The sequence below is a fragment of the Typopeltis vanoorti genome, chromosome 17 (genome assembly GCF_054136105.1).
Source record: "Typopeltis vanoorti isolate ZY-2024b chromosome 17, IOZ_Tvanoo_1.0, whole genome shotgun sequence".
Taxonomy (NCBI): domain Eukaryota; kingdom Metazoa; phylum Arthropoda; class Arachnida; order Uropygi; family Thelyphonidae; genus Typopeltis; species Typopeltis vanoorti.
Window position 1 is genome coordinate 18,549,772 of NC_143565.1, and position 23,343 is coordinate 18,573,114.

Below are 23,343 nucleotides of genomic sequence, written 5' to 3' on the forward strand. Positions count from 1 at the left end.
CCTCAAAAACTCAAGAAACTTATTGTCTTTACTTCCAGTTGCTATCTCATCATCCCAGTCTATATTGCCATATAGGCCGTTTATTTGCTTGGCTAATTTGATTTTACATTTCATAGTCACTACCATCTAACAAAGGATTTCATTCTATTCACCTCTATCTCACCCCATACTGCTTCAAAACCACTGGCACTATTTCCCTATTTCATCTCTACTTTGTATGGACATAACTATTTCTCTATCATCAATAGCACACCCCCTCCCTTTTTATCCTTTCTGTCCTCATGAAACACATCATACCCTTCCATTTCTATTCTTGTCAGGTGTCATCCTCATCTAACCATGTCTCACTTATTCCAACAATTTTTGGGTGAACAGACTCAATTAATGCAACCATTTCATTTGCCTTGTTTGTTACACTTCTAGCATTTGTATACAAATACAGTAGCTTATTTCTAGATCTATAGCTAGTTCCACCGATATCACTTAATTGACATGACTTCTCTATGCTTTGCTCAAGCCATTTCTTTTTCACCTTATTCATCTTAGAACCTTCTTCAAATTCAACTGTTTTCCCTTGATCCCAAGTCAACTCCTTCCCTTTTTGTCTACACAAGCATTCACATCCTCTTGGAGCATCTACCTTTCTCAAGCTGTGTTCCTCTGTCCACCCTGTTTCCCTGTCTTACACACCTGTTCTCTCATTCTGTATACTCATGCTACTCATTTCTTCATTCATAACCACCTCTTCAATCTCTCCTGTCTTACTCTCCCATTCTTCCACATCACTTCCCACTGATCAGATTCATTCTCTGTACTCACTTTCTTACCAGCAGCAGTCTCTCCAAGCGACTCATCACACCAAAACCACTCAAATGCAGTTCATCGCTACTATACAGTTCACTTCATCTTTCAAACTCATTCCACACATTAACAAACCGCACTCCTTTCTCTTCACACATTTCCACTAACATATCATTCCGGCAACATGCATACTACCTTTCCTATCACACTATTATCTTTTATCCATCTAAACAACCTCTCGATATCCAATCTGATGTGTTCTTTGTTCACAGTCAAGTCATTTGTCCCTATTACAAGTACTAATTCTTTTGCTCACTTACTATCCAATGCCTCAATCACTCTACTCATTCTACCTCCAGTAAAAGAAACTCTGTGCATCCTCTTGTCTAGAACACCTTTATTAATTGAATCACCATATAATGCCATTTGAGGGTCTTTTGTTACCTCTTTTATACCAATATATTTGTTTTCATCATTTTCACTCTTCCATACATATCCCGAATTCTCTTAACTTCATTCTGCATTCATTTCATCTCTTGCCTCATCTAAACCAACTCAACTTTCAAATCTTGTATCACATTTCCACTCTCATTCATTCTTTCAAATCCTGCATCACATTTTCACTCTCATTCACTCTCTCAATTTTATTGCCAGCCATACAAGCTTGTTTGCAGTCAACACTGTTGGCCACATTATCATTAACTGCACTTTTTTTTTTTTAACTTCTGCTACATTCGCATCAGGTGTTTTCAAAACATTTTTACCATTTTTTCACTGCCTCTTTTATACCATCCTTTTCTATCAGACAAACACTCATCCTCCTCGCAGCATTCTCGATACTAACACTTTCAGTTATCAACATATTAGCACTCATCAAGTCCTCATTCAGCTCACACTTCACACACACCCTCCTTCCATTTGCCTTAAATATCCACAATTTATCTATATAATCAAACGAGTACATATAGCACACCTCACATTTCATGAAATGACTGAAATCGAAATGGAATTCCTGTACGGACAAAAGCAGCCTCATTCTTTCCTTCGCGGGCTACTATACTAAGCTCTAATTTCAATGAATCTGTAAATAAATAAAAAATCCCACACACTAATAACACAGCAAGCACACAACCTTTACAGTAACTCTTACTAATGAACACACAATTATATGCTATTAATTATTTCAAAAAACTTATCTGAAATAGGAGCCCTCTTTACACATCAGTACTTCTCTCGCAAACACTAGCGACCTTATGTTTTGGCAGGCACAAATGATTGAAAGGTAATTATGCAATGAGAAAGGATAGGAAAGTTGTTGAAAGAGGTGAAAATGAAGAGTGAAAAAGTAAAGACTGAGTCTGCTGCCTCAGTATGATAGGACAGAATCAAGAAGAGCCATCATTGCAAATGAGTCAATGAGAAGATTGTGCACAAGGAGTGGTGTGCAGTTTATACATGTATGAAGTGAATTTTATGGACAAAAGGACTTGATTTGAATAGTTCTAGAGATAGATGTTCAGTGAGAGAATGGAAGTATAAACTCAGGGAAACTAGTAGTATTAGGGGATGTGGTTTAATGTTCAGGGAGACTCTTTGGCACCATATCTTTTTATTATTACTCTTGATTATGTATTCAGACTCACAGAAAATGGATATGGAATAACTCTCGAAGATTCAGTCCCCTCTGAGGTCTCTACCTTAGCAATATGTCCTCTAAACTTTAACTCTCAGTCTACCATCACCTCTAAATCTCTAGCTCCATCTATTTTCTGGAGTACATCAATGTGATAAATAGCTTGCAATCTATTTATTCCAAAGTGCATAATTTTACATTTCTCAATGTTAAATTGATACCCATTAGCTTTTGCCCATACTGACAGCCTATTTAAATCATCCTGCAGGCTCTCCAAGAAAACCAGAGGACCAGACTTGAGCAGAGTAATCCAGATGTCAGTGTATCAAAGCTTTATAAATAGGTTTAGTTTAATCCTTTATCCAAGTGTAAGCAAACAAAGCTTGCGCCTGAAGTATCTTTAGGACTGAGGCAACTCGTAGTAAAGGTGGACCAAGCTCTCATCACTCCTTGTCTCAGTATCTGTAGTGGCCCTTCCCTTAATGCACAGCATTATACATGTCTGCAAGGATATGTGCTTTGCATTATGGGAGATACTGAGACAAGGAGTGATGAGAGCTTGGTCCACCTTTACTACGAGTTGCCTCAGTCCTGAAGATACTTCAGTTGCAAACTTTGTTTGCTTACACTTGGATAAAGGATTAAACTAAATTTATTATAGTTTAACCAAGTGGAAAATAAACTTCCAACAACACCTTATAAATAGGAATTACAACTTCTACACCCTGATTAATTATTACTGTAATTAATTTTGCATCATCAGCAAACAACTGAATATTTCTTTTCAGGTTACTTCCTACATCATTTATGTATAAATTAAACAGCAATGGTCCCAGCACTGAACCTTGTGACACCACTAATCACCTGCTTCCGCCTCGATTCTGCCCCTCCACATACCACTTTTTGATATCTGTCCAACAGCCACCCTCTTATCCATTTAACCAGTGTCATATTCATCCCCATTTGTTCTAATTTGTGTAACAGTGTTTTATGTGGTATTTCTGTCAAATGCCTTTGCAAAATCCAACAAAATCATCATTTAGCCATTTCCTTTATCCAACTCAGCTGTTACTCTATTATAAAAAGTTAGTAAATTACTAAGACATGACCAAGCCTTCACAAAGCCATGTTGACCCTCATACAGAATCATATTTTTATCTAACCATTCTTGAATTCTCTTTTTTATCAATTTTTCTAGTACTTTTACCACTATGCCTGAGATGCTGATTTGTCTATAATTTACTACTGTAGTCTTGAACCTCCCTATGCAAAGAAATAATTTCGCCCTCTTTCTACTCCCTTGGAACTCTACCAGAGCTTAGACTTAAACAGCTTAGTCAGAGGCATTGCCAGGGTTACAGGAAAATTAATCGAAAAGCCAATTCATCGAAAGACAATTCATCAAAAAGGCAATTCATCGAATGAACAATTCATCGAAAGACAATTCGTTGAAAATGCAATTCATCGAAAAACAATTCATGAAAAATTTTAAATTTTCAATAATGTTATGGTAAAAGTAATCCATTTAGAACAAAAACTGAACCATGCAGACAGCTTCTTGTACCAACAACTTCTACTAAGTCATTTAAGTCAGAGTTTTTGTAATACAGTACATAATTTGGACACATTATTTCTTTGTCGCCCCGAATATAGCTGAACTGAAAACCGAAACGGTTCGACATTTTCTTGCAAAAGTTTCAAATAGCGGATGCAAGTAAAATTCATCCCATAATAATTGCTGTATTGAAGTTGCATATTACTACTAGCAACGATAATAATAATGGAGCCTGCATAGTTCATTAGGTAAAAACGAAGTCGTTTAGTTAGAAAGACCTGAGTAGTTGGATCCCATTTACGCATAATTTTTATCAGTCCTGTTCTGCTAAAGGTAAGTTAGCAGGCATAATATAGATACGGCTGGGCTTTTTTTCTGAAAACAGGCAAATCAGTCGCATGAACAGACATGAAACATGAAAGTTATCGAACAAGAAAGACTATAAGAACCATATTGTTCTATAATTTTTCCCTATGAAAGTAGCATTGTAATCTCCTTATTCACGTTCAGGTTTTGTTCTAAGATCAATTTTCTCATAACATTTTCGAAAATTTTAAATTTTCGGTGAACTGTTTTTTTTCGACCAATTGCATTTGCGACAAATTGTCGTTCGATGAATTGTTCATTCAATGAATTGCCTTTTCGATGAATTGTCTTTCGATGAATTGCCTTTTCGATTAACTCTCCAGATACCCACTGCCAGTTCTCTTGTACATTCTCGCAAAATCCTAGCTGATATCCCATCTAATCCCACAGTTGTATTTACATTGAGATTCTGCAATAACATAAGGGCCTCCAATTCATCCACCTCAGTTCCCACATTGGTGTCTATCATGTAGGTTAAAGTAGTAACCTCAGTAGGAAAATATATGCTTGCAAAGTTCTCACTCAGTAACTCAACTATTTTATCTGCTTCCATCTCTTCATGACCATCATCACTCATTAAGGTTAATCGTCAATGAAAGAACTCTTTGGGATTTCCTTTGGCCTGTTCAGCTAAATTCTTCTCATAATCTCATTTTGCCTTCCTTGCCTAAACCTTGTACTGTTCATCAGTTTGTTGGTCACCTTTCTCTTTATATACCTTCTACAGCATTTTTCTTCTTCTGCAGCTCATGCTTAATTATATTACTCATCCATCTAACTCCTACCCGATTAACCCTCCTTACCCAAGGTATACAGTTTAATACTGCTTCCTCTAGATGACCTTTAACTACATCCATGCACTATTAACATCCTTACCCTGCAGTGTTTTATGCCACGGTACAAATTTAAGCTTCTTCCTAAGCATGTCATAATCACCTGCCTTGTAGTTCCGCAAATACCCCTTCTTGATAGAATATTCCTTATGTTTTACAATTTCCCAAGTCAAGACCACATGGTCACTTTCACCAATTGGAGACAATGTTGTCAACTTGGTTATGGACAGCTCTTCTGATCCTATGACCAGGTCCAATACTCTCCCACCCCTTGTCCCCTCCATCGCATGCTGCCTTAATTATCTCTCAGCAGGTGTATAAATTCTATTTGCTTTCTGCCATGTGATCTTTCTTCCTTCCAGTCTATATCTCCACAGTTGAAATCCCCCTAATTTGGTGAAGCATGTCTTCCAGATTATCTGTGGAATTCCCTAGCCTGTAGCAACAACCAACTGTATATTTATCTTACTGGCCTTAGTCTCACACCAGATTGCTTCAAATGAACAGCCATCCTCCCCCCCCCTTTCTCCTATTCTTTTTGACTGCAATTCATTTGCTATCATCAGCAGTACCCCCCCCCATCCTATCTTCTATATCTTCCCTGAAAGATTGCAAAGATAAAATGCAATCACAACTGAATGATATAAACACCTATGAAAAACTGAATCATGATCCCATGGGGTCGTTTCCATAATATAACTAATAATTTGATATAAGAATAAGTTGAACTTATCTGAAAAAACCCAAAAACATCTTGAATCCAGACACCCCCCCCCGGTACCAAGAATCTATGGGGTCCTAAGGTGCATAAGCACAGGTTGTCATTGAGACCTATTGTTGATGCAAGGTATTTTCAAACTTCATTGCATATCCAAATATCTAGCAAGCCTGCTAAACCACTACAATGGCAAAATAATCTCTTTTATATAGAACACGATACACTTCATAGATTGGTTTGATTTATAGTTTCTTGGTGCAAAAACAGCAAAGGTCATACTGTGCCATACTAAAGGTCACAGCACTACACAAGATCACATTTCATAGAATACACCAAAGATATTACAATAGATCCTACTGATCTAAATGCAAGCCTTCACATAGTTAATCTGTTCAGTAAAGTACCAAGAACAGAAACCATTCAATTACTACAAGACCTCTTTCCACCAGACACTATAGATCTCATCAAACATTGTATGAACAGCACTTTCTTCAAATTTCAAGAAAAATATTTTGAATAGAAGGAAGAATTAGCAATGGGCTCTTCCTTCTCCCTTGTTAGCAAATCTGTTCATGGAGTGGTCTGAAGAAAAGCCATTCAACACTAGGGAATAGAACCTCAAGTTTGGCCCAGATGTGTTGACATTTTCATCATTTGGCCTGGCTCTATTGCCCAACTGTCAATCAAATTTCCTCACATACCATAATAACATCCACCCTTGGATTGAAATCACTGTTGAATTGAAGGTAAACAGGCCTTTACCATTTCTGGGCACAGTTAAAGTATCCAAACAGAATACAATTTTTCAGTATATAGGATGCCAACAAACACCAGAAATTACTTGCACACCACATCCCATCACCACTCAGCATAGAAAATAAGTATTATTCGTTTCCTATATGATAGATCTTATAGAATCTCTACTAATATAGAGCAAAGAAACCAAGAGTTAGACAACCTGAGCACCATCCTACCAAAGAATGGTTACAATAGAACATTAGTCAGCATAATTTAATGCCAACCTCCAAGACAGTCAGATGAACATGAAAAACAAGACTTCAGATGTATAGAGAGGTACTCCCCTATATACCATCAGTCACAGATAAAATATCAAAGATATTACATAAATAAAACACAAAGGTTGCCTCCTATCATCCCATGAACAAGATCTTTAATCTCCTGAAATCTCTCCATCCAACAAACCCTCCCTATCCACCTCTTAAAAAAACCAGGTGTCTACATGATCAGCTGTAACTGATTTATACTACATAGCAGAGACAAACAAGTCAGGAAAAGTATGCCAATCGGAACACATCAAGGATGTTGAGTATGAAAGGAAACACAAACAAGGCTGGCAAAATGTACAACTGAAACCAAACATCAAATATTGTGGCAACAAACAAAAATGCTCCACATAGATTGCAGATGTTTCTCAAGAGATGTTCTTGATTTAGTTGAAATGATTAAACATCCTCAACCACAGGGCTCCAGAAATAAAACTTAAATCTACTAGCTATAAAAAAAAAAAAAAACTCATTTGCCCAAGATATTGGATAAGTAAAATTTCATTCTATATTGTTATAGATCAGTGTTTCTCAAAGAGTGGTATGCATACCCCCCCCGGGGGGGGGGGTACACGAAAGGTCTTCAGGGGGGATATGTGGCAATTTTTGGCTTTTATGCATCATTTTTTATTGCAATTTTTTATGCATCATTAACACAATTTCTCAACAAATAGTGCAATTAGAGACAACTGGGATAAAAACAGCACTAACTAATGAATCACATCTTCCCGCCAACAGAAACTGCTGTATAGACTCAAGCGAAACCATATGTTGCCGGTGCAACATATGGTTTTGCTTGACACCACGCCATCGTGAACGTGTTAAAACTAAGAAATATAGAGTGAATGTGTTTCAGATATTATGGAATTCGGTTGAAAAGAATTAGCATTTCAACTCAACTGTTGAAATGCTAATTTGTCTTTGGTTCGCACGATCTTTTGTTAATACATCACCAATCATATGCACCTCTTCGTAGCTGCTCTATGTATCTCAAGTCTTTTAAATTACTGGTAATGTTTGCTTGAAATAATGAGAAAGAAGATGAAGCTATTTGGGTAGATGACTTTGACGATGCACACAAGGAAACGATTCCTAAAGTTCTCGATGCCTAAAGTAGCGATAACGAATAGGAGCTTCTTGGCAAGTCACACCATTTGCAATTTTTTTCTGAAAACTTTAGTTTCCAAAAATCCCCGCATATATTTCGCACCACGATTTTTTATCTTTAATTTTGGGAAAAAAGTGAGAGTTATATTAGAGAAATACAGTAATTTTTTTATCTTTCAAATTCTTAAGTATGGATCATTGGTTAAAGACTGGATTTATAAAATGCACAAAAGAGAGCAATACAGCAATGTTTTCTTGTTGTTTACAAGCAGCTGTAAGCAACAAGAAAACGTTGATATATTCCATCTGGATCAAATGAAATTGGTAGTGATGTGTCGTCTGACATCTTTAGAGAACAAACTAGGAAGAAGATGAAAAATCTTTGTAAGTATGATATGAATTACTTGAAATGTGGATTTTCATGGATGGGAAATGAAGAGGAACCTATTCCAAATTTTTTTCTATTAAAAATAAATCATATTTTTTGTTTGCATGAACATATAAATTCAAATAAAATAGATACAATGAAATATACTTTATTTATTATTTGATAAAGAGGTACTTGGTAATAATGAAAATTTAAGAAGGGGTACGTGGATATCTGAAGTTTGAGAAACACTGTTATAAATGATATTTTAAAAAAAAACTAAATTTTATGATCAATGACAAAACAAAGCAACACATTCTTTATTTCTTCGTACACATTACATGTAGTTATACAGCCTTTCTTTTAATGTGTGTTTAAAATGTGCCCAAATACAGATCATTTACACAAGGATTTCATATGGCCTCCAGTATCTTTTCTTGGTTGCAAAATAGCACTTATTAACTGATTTATCTGGAACAAAATACTGAAAAGAAGAGCCATTCGAGGTGGAAGGATTCATTGATGACCTCAGCTTCCTTTTTACTAGATTCATTTGACTAAAACATTATTCACATGATTACATACTTGCTATTATAATGGCTACAATTTCAAATAGTTTTAAAGAGAAATAGAAATCTGTTCTCATTATTCATTGTCCTTTCAAAAAAAGTCTTGTATGTTTAAATGCTTCCCTAAAACTTTAAACTCGTACCACTCTTTCACCAAATTTGTATCATCAAAATATTTCCTGAAATGTTTACCCAAAATCTTGATTTTTTTTTTTTCCCCCTAAAAGTCTTCCGGATCTTCAGACCAGGTAAACGTATCGAACACTGAGACAGCTTTGGCAATTTCCAATTCATTTTCATTAAATCTTTTTATCAAATACATTATTCCTTCACCTATTAGTTTTTTCATTCAGCATTTCAACAGCTCTCTGCATACATTATCTGAATACTGTTATATACACCTATGCTTTTTATGTTAACTAAAAATTTCCTCTCAAAAGATTGTGGAACTTCATTCATCTCTATCTGAGCATTCAAGGTAGTATCCACAAGGTATTTTGTTCACCTTATTAGTAAGTTTTTCCTTTGAAAAATCAGTTAGTTGTTTGAATAAAGTTTAAAAAAATCTCAGAAAAAATGGATTCTTCTTGCAAAACAGTATGTCTTCATTGTCTTTAACAAGCCTTTTGATAATGCAGCATCATCATCCCCTTTTCTATTGCCTCTTTCTTCCAAATGCATTACCAATGCAGACTAATTGTTAACAAGACAAGTGCAGTCAGCATTCCCACTCTATTACACACCCACTTTACCAAATGCAGATACTTAAACATCAGGATTTTTTTTTTATAACATTACTGCTACTTTCCCCAATTCTTTCAGTCTTTTTTCCCCATTGCTGCTACTTTCCCTAATTCTTTCAATATAATTTGGCAAATTATATTGAAAGGTACATAATTTTTTTTACTACTCTTTCAATGTCAGAAACAAAGAGAATATCTTTAATAGGATTTAAAACATCCAGATTCAAATTCTGTGCAATACGATGTGTCGTGGCATGTCTCTCTTTAATCTTGCCACTAGCTCATTGTTTTTTTCCAGCATATTTGCTGCTCCATCTGTTCCAAATGCCTACTTCCATAGCAAGAATAACTTACTCTTTTCTCTCTCTCTCCAATATGTCAAAGCACAGCAGCTGTTGAGTTTGAAGAGGAACTATGGAAACGAATGCCTCTTTCAGTTTCTGATTTTTATTTACGTATCTCATGTAAAGAAAAGTTCATCCTCATTTGAAATATTTGTAGATTTCCTTAACTAATTCTTGTTTAATGACATATTATGATTTATTGAATTCAGCTATATAATATGATGTATTAAAAAGGCACTTAAGGTGCTAAGGAGAACAGACGTCAATTTAATGTGGCAAAATGTAAGGTTATGCATTTTGAGGTGAAAAGATTAACAGCAGTATACCACATTGGTGAAACTGTACTCCAGGATATTGACGAGGCCAGTGACTTGGGAGTGTTGGTGGATAGGGAGTTGAAGTTTAGGGGGGGCACATTGCAAAAGTGGCTAAATCAGCTCATCAAATCACTTGGTTGCTGAAGAATACATTGAGGAGCAGAGACAAGCAAGTTATTGTTCCTCTGTATCGAGCCTTGATAAGACCCCATCTCGACTATGCCCAGATTTGGTCGCCTGGTTTTCTTCTAGATGGGGAGGAAGTGGAGAGGATCCAGAGGCAAGTGACCAAGATGATAACAGGTCTATGGAATGAACCTTATGAGAACAGGTTGAAGATTTGTGGGTTGCAGAAATTGGTTGATAGGCAGAAAAGGGGAGATATGATTGAGACAATTCAAATTATTGAAGAGTTTCTATAAGATTAATTGAGAGGATATTTTTGAGAACAGGACTGGTGGTGGGAGGACTGGGGGCCATCCATGGAAGCTGGGCAAGAGTGTGGTTAGTAAGGGTGTTAGATCTAGGTTTTTTACTTTTAAAGTGGTAAATGAGTGGAATAAGCTGCCAGAGTCTGTTGTGGGTGCTGTGACTGTAAATGAGTTCAAGGCAAAGTATGATAGATACTGTGTGAATGTCGAATAGCTGTGATGGACATGATGTTCATGGTCTCCCTCGATGAGTCTAAGGACTCTTTGGATTTGCCTGTAGTAATAATAATAATAATAAATTTAAAATAAAAAAAAAGGTGTTCAAACATTTTAGAATAATTTTCTTTTGGCAAGCAGCTGGAGGTGTATTTTCTGGGTGATTTCTGGCCAAGTCTATGTCACAGTATCTTTTGTGAGAATTGGATTCCTTCATGAAACCTAAATGTCTCCACTTTTAAAGGTCCTTGAAAACCCTGTATCAGTATAGAGTAACTGTCAACAGTCCCAGGATATTTTTTACAGGTATTACAAAATGCAGCTTAGTCTTGGTAACAACCATATGAATTCCTGGAGCCATTTTTCTTGGAAAGCACATCTCAGCTGATTGTTTTTACTTGATAATACAACAGAAATCTTAAATTAACCAGCCTTGTCAAAAGTATCAGTTCCCTTGCACATTCTCTTAAAATGCAAGCTGATATCTCATATAATCCCACAGCTGTATTTGCATTCAGATAATGCAATATCCTAAGTACCTCTAATTCATCAACCTCTGGTCTCACATCAGTCTCCATCACCTCTGCCATAACAATATATTCAATTATATACTCTTCCAAAATGGTCACTCAGTAGTTCAACATTTTTGTCTGCCTCTGTTACCTCTCTACCATCAGAACTCATTAAAGTTATCCTTCCATAGTTATTCTTCTTCCTACTCACCATATAACAAAAAAACTCTCTGGGATTTCCTTTTGTCTCTTCAGCTAATTTCTTTTCATAATCTGATTTTGCCTTCCTTACCATGCTATTCACCTTTCTTGCCTGATCCTTGTACTGTTCATAAGTTAGCTAGTCATTTCTCTTCTTATATACCCCTATAACATTTTTTTTTTTTTTTGCAGCTGTAGCTTAATGATAATACTCATCCAGCTAACTACAAGGGTATACAGTGTGAAATTGCATCCTCCAGATATCCCTTGACCATCCCTTCCATGCATTGTGAACATCCTTACCTTCCAGATCTTTATGCCATGGTACTGCTTTAAGCTGCTTCCTAAGTGAAATTTCTACCTCTCAAGTAAAGACCACATGATCACTTTCTCCAATTGGAAGCATTGCAGCAAGATCCAAAACTCATACCTCAAGTCCCCACCATCATATTCTACTCCAAGTAATTATCACTCAGTAAAGGTATAAATTCCATTTCCTTCCTGCTTCTTCTTGTTCGAATGCATGCATCCCCTAGTCTATCATCAGAAAGAAATCTGCGAAATCCTGAATACCTTAGACAACATGTCATCTAGTTCTGATGTGATCTTGCCAATTGTGTCACAAACTTGTACTCTACAAACCTAAATTTAATCCATTCCCCCCCCCCCCACAAATAAATAAAATAAAATAAATTCAACCAACAAATTGTTGGTTGAATTTATTTTAAATTTATAATCTATTTATTTATAATAAATTAAATATAAATTAAATTTATATTTGAATTTATAATCTATGTCTCCAAAGTTGAAGTCTCCTATAATAATTACTCGACTTGCACTGCTTATACTAATCTGCTGATGCAAGTCTTTCACATCATCTTCGGCACTCCCCTGGCCTATAGCAGCAATTATTTTATATTTTATCCTATTGGCCTTGATCTTGCACCAAAGTGACTCAGAAGAACTGCCATCTGCCCAACTGACTCCTAAGCTTGTGGGCTGTAATTCATCTGCCACCATCAGCAGTACCCCCCCCCCCCTCCCATCCTGTTTACTCTATCGGTAATGAAGCTGGCTGCTGATGATCTCTGTGTGTGATTTTTTAAGAGAATAAAATACAACTAGACAACAATTTGTTGGTTGAATTTATTTTATTTTATTTATTTGTGGGGGGGGGGGGGATGAATTAAATTTAGGTTTGTAGAGTACAAGTTTGTGACACAATTGGCAGGATCACATCAGAACTAGATGACATGTTGTCTAAGGTATTCAGGATTTTGCAGATTTCTTTCTGATGATAGACTAGGGGATGCATGCATTGAGCAGTTCTTAGTAAATTTGGGCGATACCTGGCTATCGGTGCAGGAGTTTTAAGAGACGAATGATGACATCAGTCAGTTTTTTCTGACTGCTGGCATCATTCTTCTCTTTAAATATGGATGGACAAAACTTGCACTTGATGGCCTTGGTGAAGACTTGATTGCTGTTCAGTTTTTTAAACTGGTTGATAGAATAAAGGATAATTAGGTATGGCATTCTAAAGTAAGATTTCTCATGACAATGACAAACTAAATATGGAAATAGGTAACAGGATATGTAAAGAAGGATAACATAGCAGCAGTTAAATAAAAATTACATGGAACAAGTGAGAGAGAAATCAGCAAAAAAAAAAAAAAAAATGAAACTAGCATGATACAAGACAGCATTAATGCAAACTTTAATGTATTATCTAGTTGAGAGACAGGGTCAGAAAAAGAAACAGGTGAATTGGAGACAATTATGAGATTTTCTAGTAATATCACGAGAGCGAACATATGGCTTCAATGGTAGAACCACATTAAAAATGAAGATATTGAAAAAAGAAGCATTACTAGTATAACTGCTTAAACAAAATGGGAAATGAAATGGAAAATGCTTGAACCAAAAATGCCAAGAAAAAAAAAACTGGAGAATGAATCAAAAGATCTAGATGAATAGCCAAGTAGTAAGCAGTCTCTTAACAAACAGAAATGTAAGAGACACAACAACAAACCAATCTGCAAGAAAACTGATGATGATGGAACAATAATTCAATTAATTCTGTTGAACTATAATAATATCATGCACACTTGTAGAGTAATGACAAAAAACTGTCAACTTACCTATCAGACTTTAATATTGGGGTTGAACTCCCTGTTGGAGTTGCTAAATCATTATTATACAGGCTTGGACTAAATACATTTTCAAGAGATTTGCTCTTTCTCCTTACAGATATTTTTTTAACTCTTAGTTCTTCAAGACCCTAATAGAAGTATTCAAAATATTTTTTTTTATGCAATGTTTATATATATATATATATATATAATCTAAATCCTTCAGTCTACACTTCAATTATTATTATGTGACACCTCCATAGAGTGTTATCTCCCATGAATAGACTCATCTGGGGAAGAGAACTCTTCACTACACTACACTACTATAATCTACTATCTACACACTACATAATCTACTATTCACCGCTTACTAATACATGCAGTACATAATATGGTAGAGCCTCCATAGCTCAGTCAGTATAGATGAAGCCCTTTGGTCGGAAAGACCGGGTTCGATTCCTGTCCAAGACATGAGGACCTTTATCTGGTCTCTTTCAACTAAAGGTGAATTAACCAGTCTCATACGGAGGTAGGGTGTTTTTTCACCCAGAAACTCAGGTTTTTCGTTCCCTAGAACAAGCAAACCAGCACCATGAACACACACATCTACAGACATAGGACACACTGGGAGGCATAGGGGCCAACCACATTATCCTTGAGACAGTCGCTGTTGTGAAGTCCACAGCTAAAGAACCTTACTGGTTTGCGACAAGCTTAAGACAAGACATAATATGGTAATGCACATTGCACCATATACCATCCACTAACAGATTTTTTTTTTTTTCTGTTAACTGTGTGCATGTTCTCTGGCTAATCTGCTCACATATGAGATGAAAAAACTTGGTATTTGGGGGGAGGGGGGTGTTTGCTACCCTTTATATGAGAATGGCTAACTCACACCTTCAAGTGATAATGAGAATGAAGGTAATGAGAATCAAATTCAGGTATTTTTCAATCAGAGAGCAAATCATCCCATCATCCTTCAAACTGCAAACAAAAAATCAAAGGAGTCAAAATATTTTACAGATAAAAATAAATTTAAAAAGTTTACTTGTTATATGTATCTGTGTGGTCCTGTGGTAATTACTATGATATTAGATTGGCAGAAGAAGAAATACCATTATAGGTTCAATTCCAGTCACTGCCTGAGGAACTTTTTCTGTCTGCAAGTTCCCAAGCTGACCTTTAAAATAGGTAAGTAGACTCCAACCTTCTCAGGAATCTGGAATTTTAACCCTGCAGCTTAGAAAAATTGACACAGAACTCATACACAGCATTAAGGGTTAGAACACATGGCAGCAGTTACTTATGTTACTTGAAGCTTCCTGGTGATTTGTAGATTTACAGATGATGAGACAGCGAAACTCCACCTAATAACAACTAAGCATGGAGACTTGCTGCCTACTGACTACCAAGAGTTAAGACAAAGGTTTCTGCTCAGTCCCTTTGTGAATAAAAATGTATCAGAAACTTATGTGCGCGTGCACACACACACACACATATTATGCATTGATTGATATTACACAATGGTCAAGCCATAAATACCCAGATAAAAATGATTCATTTTTATCTGGGTAACAATTTGAAATGAAAATGATAATTTATGCACTTTAACAGTGCATAAATCTTTAATCTATCAGTAAATCATTTACAGCTTTCAGCACATATAATGTGTATATAACAGCACTCAACGTTCAAAATATCACCCTTTTGTCTTCACGCATGCCCGAAGTCTATGAGGCCATATATCACTGGCGGCACACCCAAAATCCAATGGAAATGCTGCCAATGATCGCTCCAAATACACCTTCAGGTTGGCAATGCTTGGGTGTCATTTCACGCAAGCTACTTTCTCAATCTCTGACTACAATTTGGAGTCCAACAGATTCAGATTGGGACTTCCAGATGGCCAATCAGATGGTGATATGTGGTCGGGTACATTCACTTCCAACCACTGTTGTGTGGTCCTTGCCTTGTGCGCAGGGGCTGAGTCCTGTTGGAAGGTCCAATGCCTACCATGAAACAAAGTGTTGTTCAGAAGTTATACCACAGTTACCAGCACAGTGTTTTGATACACTTTAGCCAGAAATGCAACTAGGATACCCTTTGATATGTGATGGTTTGGTGGGGAGGGTGACAAGGGGTTATCCATGGGATGATGACCTCTCTGAATACTGGAACATGCTAAGCAACCATCCAGGGCATATACCTGATTGTTCTGACAGTTAAACAACTCTTCAATGGTCAAAATCTTTTCATCTATGACGAGGATATCTCCGTGTCTGTTGTTCGTGTACCACCAGAGAAGTACAGAGAAGATAAAATCAAAGTGCCTTTGATTTTATCACCCTTTGCCACATAAGCCTATTGCTGGGATGAGCCTATTGCCACAATAGGCTCATCCCAGGTCATGAGTTGGTATGTGTGACATCATTCTCTGCAAAACATTCATTTCTTGTGACATCCCTTTCTGCATTCTCACAGGATTACAGCAGAGACATGGTGGCTTCACAAGTTGTTGGGTCCTAATGCAGCATGGTTGACCTGTTCTTTGGCAGTCAGATATGTCTTCTATGTCATTATAACAGGTTAATAGTCTAATACACAAACATCCTACTGATCCCAAGTGTTTTTAGTGTGTTGAAAATAACAGGTGGCTGCATTCCAACCTTGTGAAGCTACACAGTTCTCATATCTTCCCACTGTATTAATCCCTACAGCTAGACAACGCTACTAAACACATGAATGTTGGCTGCGCACAGCACCACTAACAGAACCAAGCTTGTTCAATTCTGTGGGCACCGTTAAGGTGTGCAGAAGTGTAACAGTATTTATGGAAGACTAGGTATAAAAGAATCAAATTATAATATATATACACTCATACACTTTAATGCTATTATTAACCTAAACCATTTACCAATAAGATGAACACTTATTTAATAATGATTAAAGCATTGCCATGCATGACCCCTCACAATTGTTCCATACTTCTTAACATCTACATCTTAATTTACACCAAAAACCAGATCTTATACTACTTCTATCTATACATATGTGAATAACATAGTCTGAAAATCCCATTTGCACATGGGTGTGCATGTCTGAATACCATCACAAAAAGATGTAAACCTATAGTGCATTAATGATGCAGGGTGGACTATTAGATAATCCAAAAACCTGCTCCAGAGACCAAAACATGAAACTCTTTTCCAACTCATTTTAAGCCTCCAATAAGCAGAAAGATAGTCTTCTCCTAAAAACATTCCCAAACATCTATATGCCAATGGTGTAATGATTTGCACTCTGGATTCTGAATTCAGCATGAAATAGCCTCCAATAACTAGCGAGCTAGGTATGACCATGAAGTAGTTACTATATTGCTAGCTGATAGCACGTGGGAATGAGTAATGCATCCAGCAGCTTCCTAACCTGCTGCAAGGAATGCTGTTGCCATTTACTGCTAGATCATCTCTCTATCTGGAAAGAGTATGAGCACAGTGGTATTTATTAGCTAAGGGGAGAGTCATTATTGTCAAGCTCACTGTAAATAGGAAACTGAATATTTCCTGTATGATAGACATGTTCATGAATTCTTCACATGATCAACACACTGCATACCTCTGCTCAGTGATTAACATTATGATAATACCAACTATGAAAGAAACCATAAATAAATACAGTAACACTGCAGATAAGAAAAAAAATCTTTGACAAAAAGCATCAAGCATACAAAAAATACACCCATATCATCAATGTTCATGGCCTTAACACAACTATAAATCATGTACACCATTACCTAGGCATTAAAACCAGACAGATTAATTCTCAAAGAATCTCAACTAGTAGCTTCGACAGCAACTATATCCCATTCTTCTACCTCATTTACCTTAAGTATTCAAACTGTGTATGATTCTTTCTGTCACAAAGTAATCTGTGTACTTCTCAGACTTGGGCACTCTAAATTAATTCACTACTTTTATTTGTTATGTGCTAGCTCCAAATTCTGATAACCACTATGATCTCTCTCTGATTATATCTGAAGCCTGATTTTCTACTGTCTGAACATGCAAATGATGAGGTCATCATTCTTGCAAACGATGTTCAAACTGGCTCCCCTTCTCTGATCAAACTAGAAGAAATATAAACTAAATGCTTAGTAATGATCTAACAAACTATTTACCCACCATGTGATTCATACTATCCTCCCAATCCAGGACCTTTTCTTTAACCACCACTTCTTTCAAATATATTCTAGATGTCTTGGTAACATCTAGAATATATTTGAAAGAAGTGGTGAGACCATAATCATGTCCACATATTTTACTTTATGGAACATCCTTCACTCAGTCATTCTCAGTATGGCATGACATACCAAATGGAAACCTCTGTACTTTACACTCCCTTTCATGGTCTGACAACTGCTTCATTCTTCCAATTCAAACTCCAGCTCTAATCAAATAACTGAATAATCCTTGCTGGAATGGAGGCATTCATCTCCTGTTTCCACCCAAAACAACAGACCACTTAATTCAAACAAAACATTCAGCATAACTCAAGTGTTGCAAGCTAAAAGTTCCAGCATGAACTCAGCCTACACTGCTGGATGCAACCTCCATAAAAAAACATCAACAAGCCCAAATCTAACTATGAGAGGACTAAATTTGTGTACAACTTCTGCTTTCCTATGTTTCCACTAATCTCTCTCAGATAATATCATCGTAACATCACCCAAGGATAAGACTCACCTCCTGATATCATTCCTCTCCTTGAGCTCTTGATCAGACAACTGAGGCAAATCACTTCCCACCTCCTACATGCATCATCCCATCTTTCGCTTGAATGACACTAACAAGTCTTCTTTCTAGATGGTATCCTCCATTCTAAATGTGATCAAAATTTTGTATAAATTTGTATGTACAGAATGGACAACCAATGGATGCCAGAAGTGCATATTTGGTGAATGTTTGCAATGAAAAAAAAATAACAGGTATTTAGGAATCAGGTGACCAGTTAGAGACCCTCCCTCAACGATTCCTTGACTCTCTGGAGGAAACTGCATAATAATAAGATTTCACAACAGACTAATGCTAATATATTTTTTGAAATAATGTGGTACAATGTTTCAATTTATTTTCAAGGATATGGAATAGTTTACCTTTCCTACCTGTATTACTGATAAGTCAGAAATGCTCTGACTCAAAATACTAGACTTCTTATTTAGTGGTCCATTCATAATCAGATAATTTTTCTTTTTATGATGTACATCGTCATCAAATTTTGAAGACTGAATGAATGCTTTTAATAAAGAACGTGGTGATCTGCTTGAATCCAATATGCTCACGTTCTGATTATATAGTTGTACATCTGTATCAAAAATGAAACCACATGTCAAAGAATAATACAGGCAGATTTATTATGTATTATATTAATAAAAATAGCTCTCTCTCTCTATACACACACACACACACGCACCCATGTGAAATTGCAAGTCATTCTATCAAGTAATTTGTTTTATACAGCTGTCTGAAGCAAACGTGTTGTCTGTATCCCTTGAAATGGATAAAACTGAGTATTGTGTGGTTATAAATTTCTTTGTAAAAGAAGGTTTAACGCCAAAAGAAATTCATTCAAAGTTCATAAAGGTTTATGGGCACTCTTCTACTTCCTTTTCGACAATTAAGAAATGGGCTGCTGAGTTTAAACATGGTGGTACCAGCCTTGAATATGATCCACGTGAAGGACGTCCAAAAAGCATAACAAAAAGTGTAAAAGACGTCCAGAAATCATTGATCAAGTGCACAATATGGTAATGGATGACTGGCGAGTCAAAGTGCATGAAATTTCTGAGACTATAACCATTTCAAAAGAATGTGTAGGATATATTTTGCATGAAGAATTGCAAATGAAAAAAGCTTTGGCACAAGATGGGTGGCACGCTTGCTCAGAGCAGATCGAAAACGCACTCACATGAAAATTTCTGAAGTGCTTGGAGCATTTTAACAAGAATAAAACTGATATTTTGCGTCGATTTATTACTATGGATGAGACTTGGATTCACCATTACCCACTAGAATCCAAACAGCAGTCAAAAAAGTGTCATTTTAACAAGAATAAAACTGATTTTTTGCGTCGATTTATTACTATGGATGAGACTTGGATTCACCATTACCCACTAGAATCCAAACAGCAGTCAAAACAGTGGACAGAAGCCTGGCTGTTCAGTGCCAAAGAAGACAAAGTCGGTTCCATCAGTAGGAAAGGTCATGGCATCGGTGTTTCTGGATGCTACATTGTGTTTATTAATTATCTTGAAAAGAATAAAACAATAATTAGGGAATATTATTCCAGTCTTTTAACCAGACTAGACGAAAAAATTTGCGAGAAAAGCCCCAGTTTGCAGAAGAAAAAAAAATCATCTTTCACCAGGACAATGCACCTGCCCACAAAAGTGTTTTGGCAATGGGAAAATTAAGGGATCTGCACTATGAATTATTGGAATATCCACCCTATTCGCTAGATATGGCTTAGTCTGACTTTTATCTCTTCCCAAAACTAAAACTCTTCCTCGCTGGTCAGCGTTTTTCTTCAAATCAAGAGGTGATTGAAGCTGTAGAGGGGTATTTTACAGATCTTACAGAGAACCACTACAGGGATGGGATAATGGCACTGGAGCATCGCTGGAATAAATGCATTAGTCGTAAGAGAGATTATGTTGAAAAATAAAAATAATTTTGAAATTATATATTCGTTTTTTTCATTATTAGGCCGAGAACTTTTGAGACCACCCTCACGTGTGTGTGTGTATCTCAAAAGTAAAATTGAGATTTAACAGCCAACACATATCACTTGTATAGAATCTACATCGAGAATGCAGTTGTTTTCATATTCCTGCCTGTTTCCATAGGCTTTGGAAACAACTTTTGGAAATAAGTATTTTATTAAAAAAATTTTTTAATAAAATTTTATTAAAAAAATTTTTATTCAATTTAAAAAATATTCTCACAACAAGCACTGGATTTATACAGGTTTGTTTAGTATCATCTGCAAAAAAAGTAAAGAACTAAGCTTAATATCTTTGATTTTGATATCAAGTCTAGCATCACTTTCTTGCAATTGATATATCAAACCATATTCCTATGCATCCTTAATTCTTACTGCAAAGGTAACATTATGTGTGTGTGTGTGTGTGTGGCTCCCACTTCCATCATCCAAAATTTAGTTCTACAAATGCAACAAGGCAATTCACAATAAAAATGATGAGTGAGGAGACAGTAGTCGTTTATTTTTTTTTAAAATAAATATTTTTTTTTAAAATCACCTTTATCAATCTCCTCATGCCTGAAGACTCGTGACCTTGTTAAAAAAAATATAGAGTAATATATATTTATAAAGAAACAGCTTTTAATTGCTGTTTAATAACTGACAGTTCTTCTCAATAAAGTTTAATATAGTTTGATCCAGAAAACAAATAAATAAATAAAAAATCTTCTTAAGCTAATTTGTGAACCATAATCCTTGGAATACAAAATCATAATGCTGAAAAAAGCATTTCCCCATAAAAAAACAAGTACAAAAATATTAAAAAATAAGAAAGTGTTTCAATTACAGTGCATGATATATTATTTCATGGGGATTTTAATAGTGAAAATATATGCATAAAATTTTATTAATAATCAAAGCCTTTTAAAATTTATATTGTAATACTTTACTAAACATCCCACATAACTGAGAAGAGACCTTCACCCTTTAAGGAATGTAGAGAACAGATTGGGCATCTGATCTAATGTCCAATCATTACCTTCACATGAAACACCCCGGTAATAAGTATCCACTGGATACTGATCAAATGAAAATAGGCTGGGACTTAGTCAACCAAACTGAACTCTCTATTCACTTCAAATACACATGACAGTATAACATGAGATTTCATACTGGCTGGAGAGTTGCTTAGTTAAATAAAACACCTCTACCAGGGCAAACAGTGAAAAGTTATTAACTCAAAACAAACTTCAAGTCAACATCTAGAAGAACAACAACAAACCCAATGTCAGAAGAAATGAAGATAAGAACCAACAACATAAAGGGTATTAATGGAAAGGAAATTGAACTTGCAGAACTGGAAAGGTACTATGTGTACATAACCAGCATTATTGAGACAAAGAAGACAAAAATAGTTGAGATCCTACTAAATAATAATTATAGCATGATATAATCTGGCAATAACAATAATGGAAAGAAAGGAGTCAAGTGGGCAAACTTCAAAATGAAGGAATTGACAATGAAACTTTTTTTTTTATGCCTATGGTGCCACAGAAGGTTCTCTAAGGAAGAAGTTAGAGAATTTTTTTGATTCATTAGAGCAGGCAGCTGATGTAAAGAAAATGGGGGGGGGGAGTGATCCTCATTGGAGATCTAAACAAAGTAGGAAATGAATCCCATAAAGTGTTTCTATATGAATATAGAAAAATTTTGGGAAAATCTGGAGAAAAAGGAAAGGCTAATAATAATAATGAAAACTACCTGTTGGATTTTTGCTCATGATATGGCCTAGTCATTACTAACACCATGGTTCAACATAAAGATGTGCAAAAGTTGACTTCAAGAGAAGACACAAGAAATAAGAAAGGCCTCATTGGCAATGTTATTGTTGATAGCAATATCTTGATGCTGGCTCAGGATAAGAATATACAGAGGATTTGAAATTGGAAGTGATCATCAGTTAGTCCACAGTACAATAAAAATTAATATCACATTAAACAGAAATATTGAAGAAATTTTTAAAGAGAATTAAACTTGAGCAACTTTTAGAGGTAAACTGTAGATTCAACTATACAAACATTACTGAAGAAAAAATAAAACAGTTTGAAAACAAGAACCAAACCTTCCAGTCTCAGAGGCAAACCATGAAGAAAACATTGATCCAGAAAAGGAGATATAAAATGATCTGCTAGGATAGAATAATAAGAACACCACGGTGGACATGAGACGTTAAAGAAGAAACCCTGGAGAAGAGAACTAAGCTAAATGTAAAAAAGTGGCTAAACAAAAAATATCAGGAAGAATATCAGAAAAATCTCAGAAACATAAAAAAAGAAAAATATCAGGAAGGCAGCAAAATGTTCTGGAGGCTATTGAAAAAACTCAGAAATGGAGAAAAGAGTAATGTAAAAGGAATCAAAGATAATAAGGGTGAAATGAAAACTGAAGACAAGGATATTCTAGATATCTGGAGTAATTACTTTGAAAAACTGTTAAATGAAACAAGCAGTGACAGAACAGAAGTTGAAAATATTCAAGAAGAACAGACAGGAGTACATATCAATACTTGAAGTAGAAAAAGCTATTAAAAACTTGAAATGTGGAAAGCAACTGGAGTAGATATATGCAACAGGAAATGCTCAAATATGGAAATATAGCAGTTTTTCAGTGGCTGC

The 23,343-nt window shown here is 35.8% G+C and overlaps 1 protein-coding gene across 4 annotated transcripts in view; it reads right to left on the bottom strand.

Annotated features, from left to right (window-relative positions):
• The window catches only part of LOC150097199 (centrosomal protein of 95 kDa-like), a 234,027-nt gene that overhangs the window by 106,585 nt on the left and 104,099 nt on the right, over positions 1 to 23,343 (bottom strand). For 3 of the 4 annotated variants that reach the window (XM_090407711.1, XM_090407712.1, XM_090407713.1), the window contains exons 7-8: positions 19,065 to 19,273; positions 13,919 to 14,058 (exon numbers count right to left, since the gene is read on the bottom strand). In XM_090407711.1, the coding sequence (XP_090263837.1) occupies positions 13,919 to 14,058; positions 19,065 to 19,273 (349 nt within the window). The remainder of the gene's footprint in view (positions 1 to 13,918; positions 14,059 to 19,064; positions 19,274 to 23,343) is intronic. The other variant, XM_090407715.1, reaches the window with a different exon arrangement.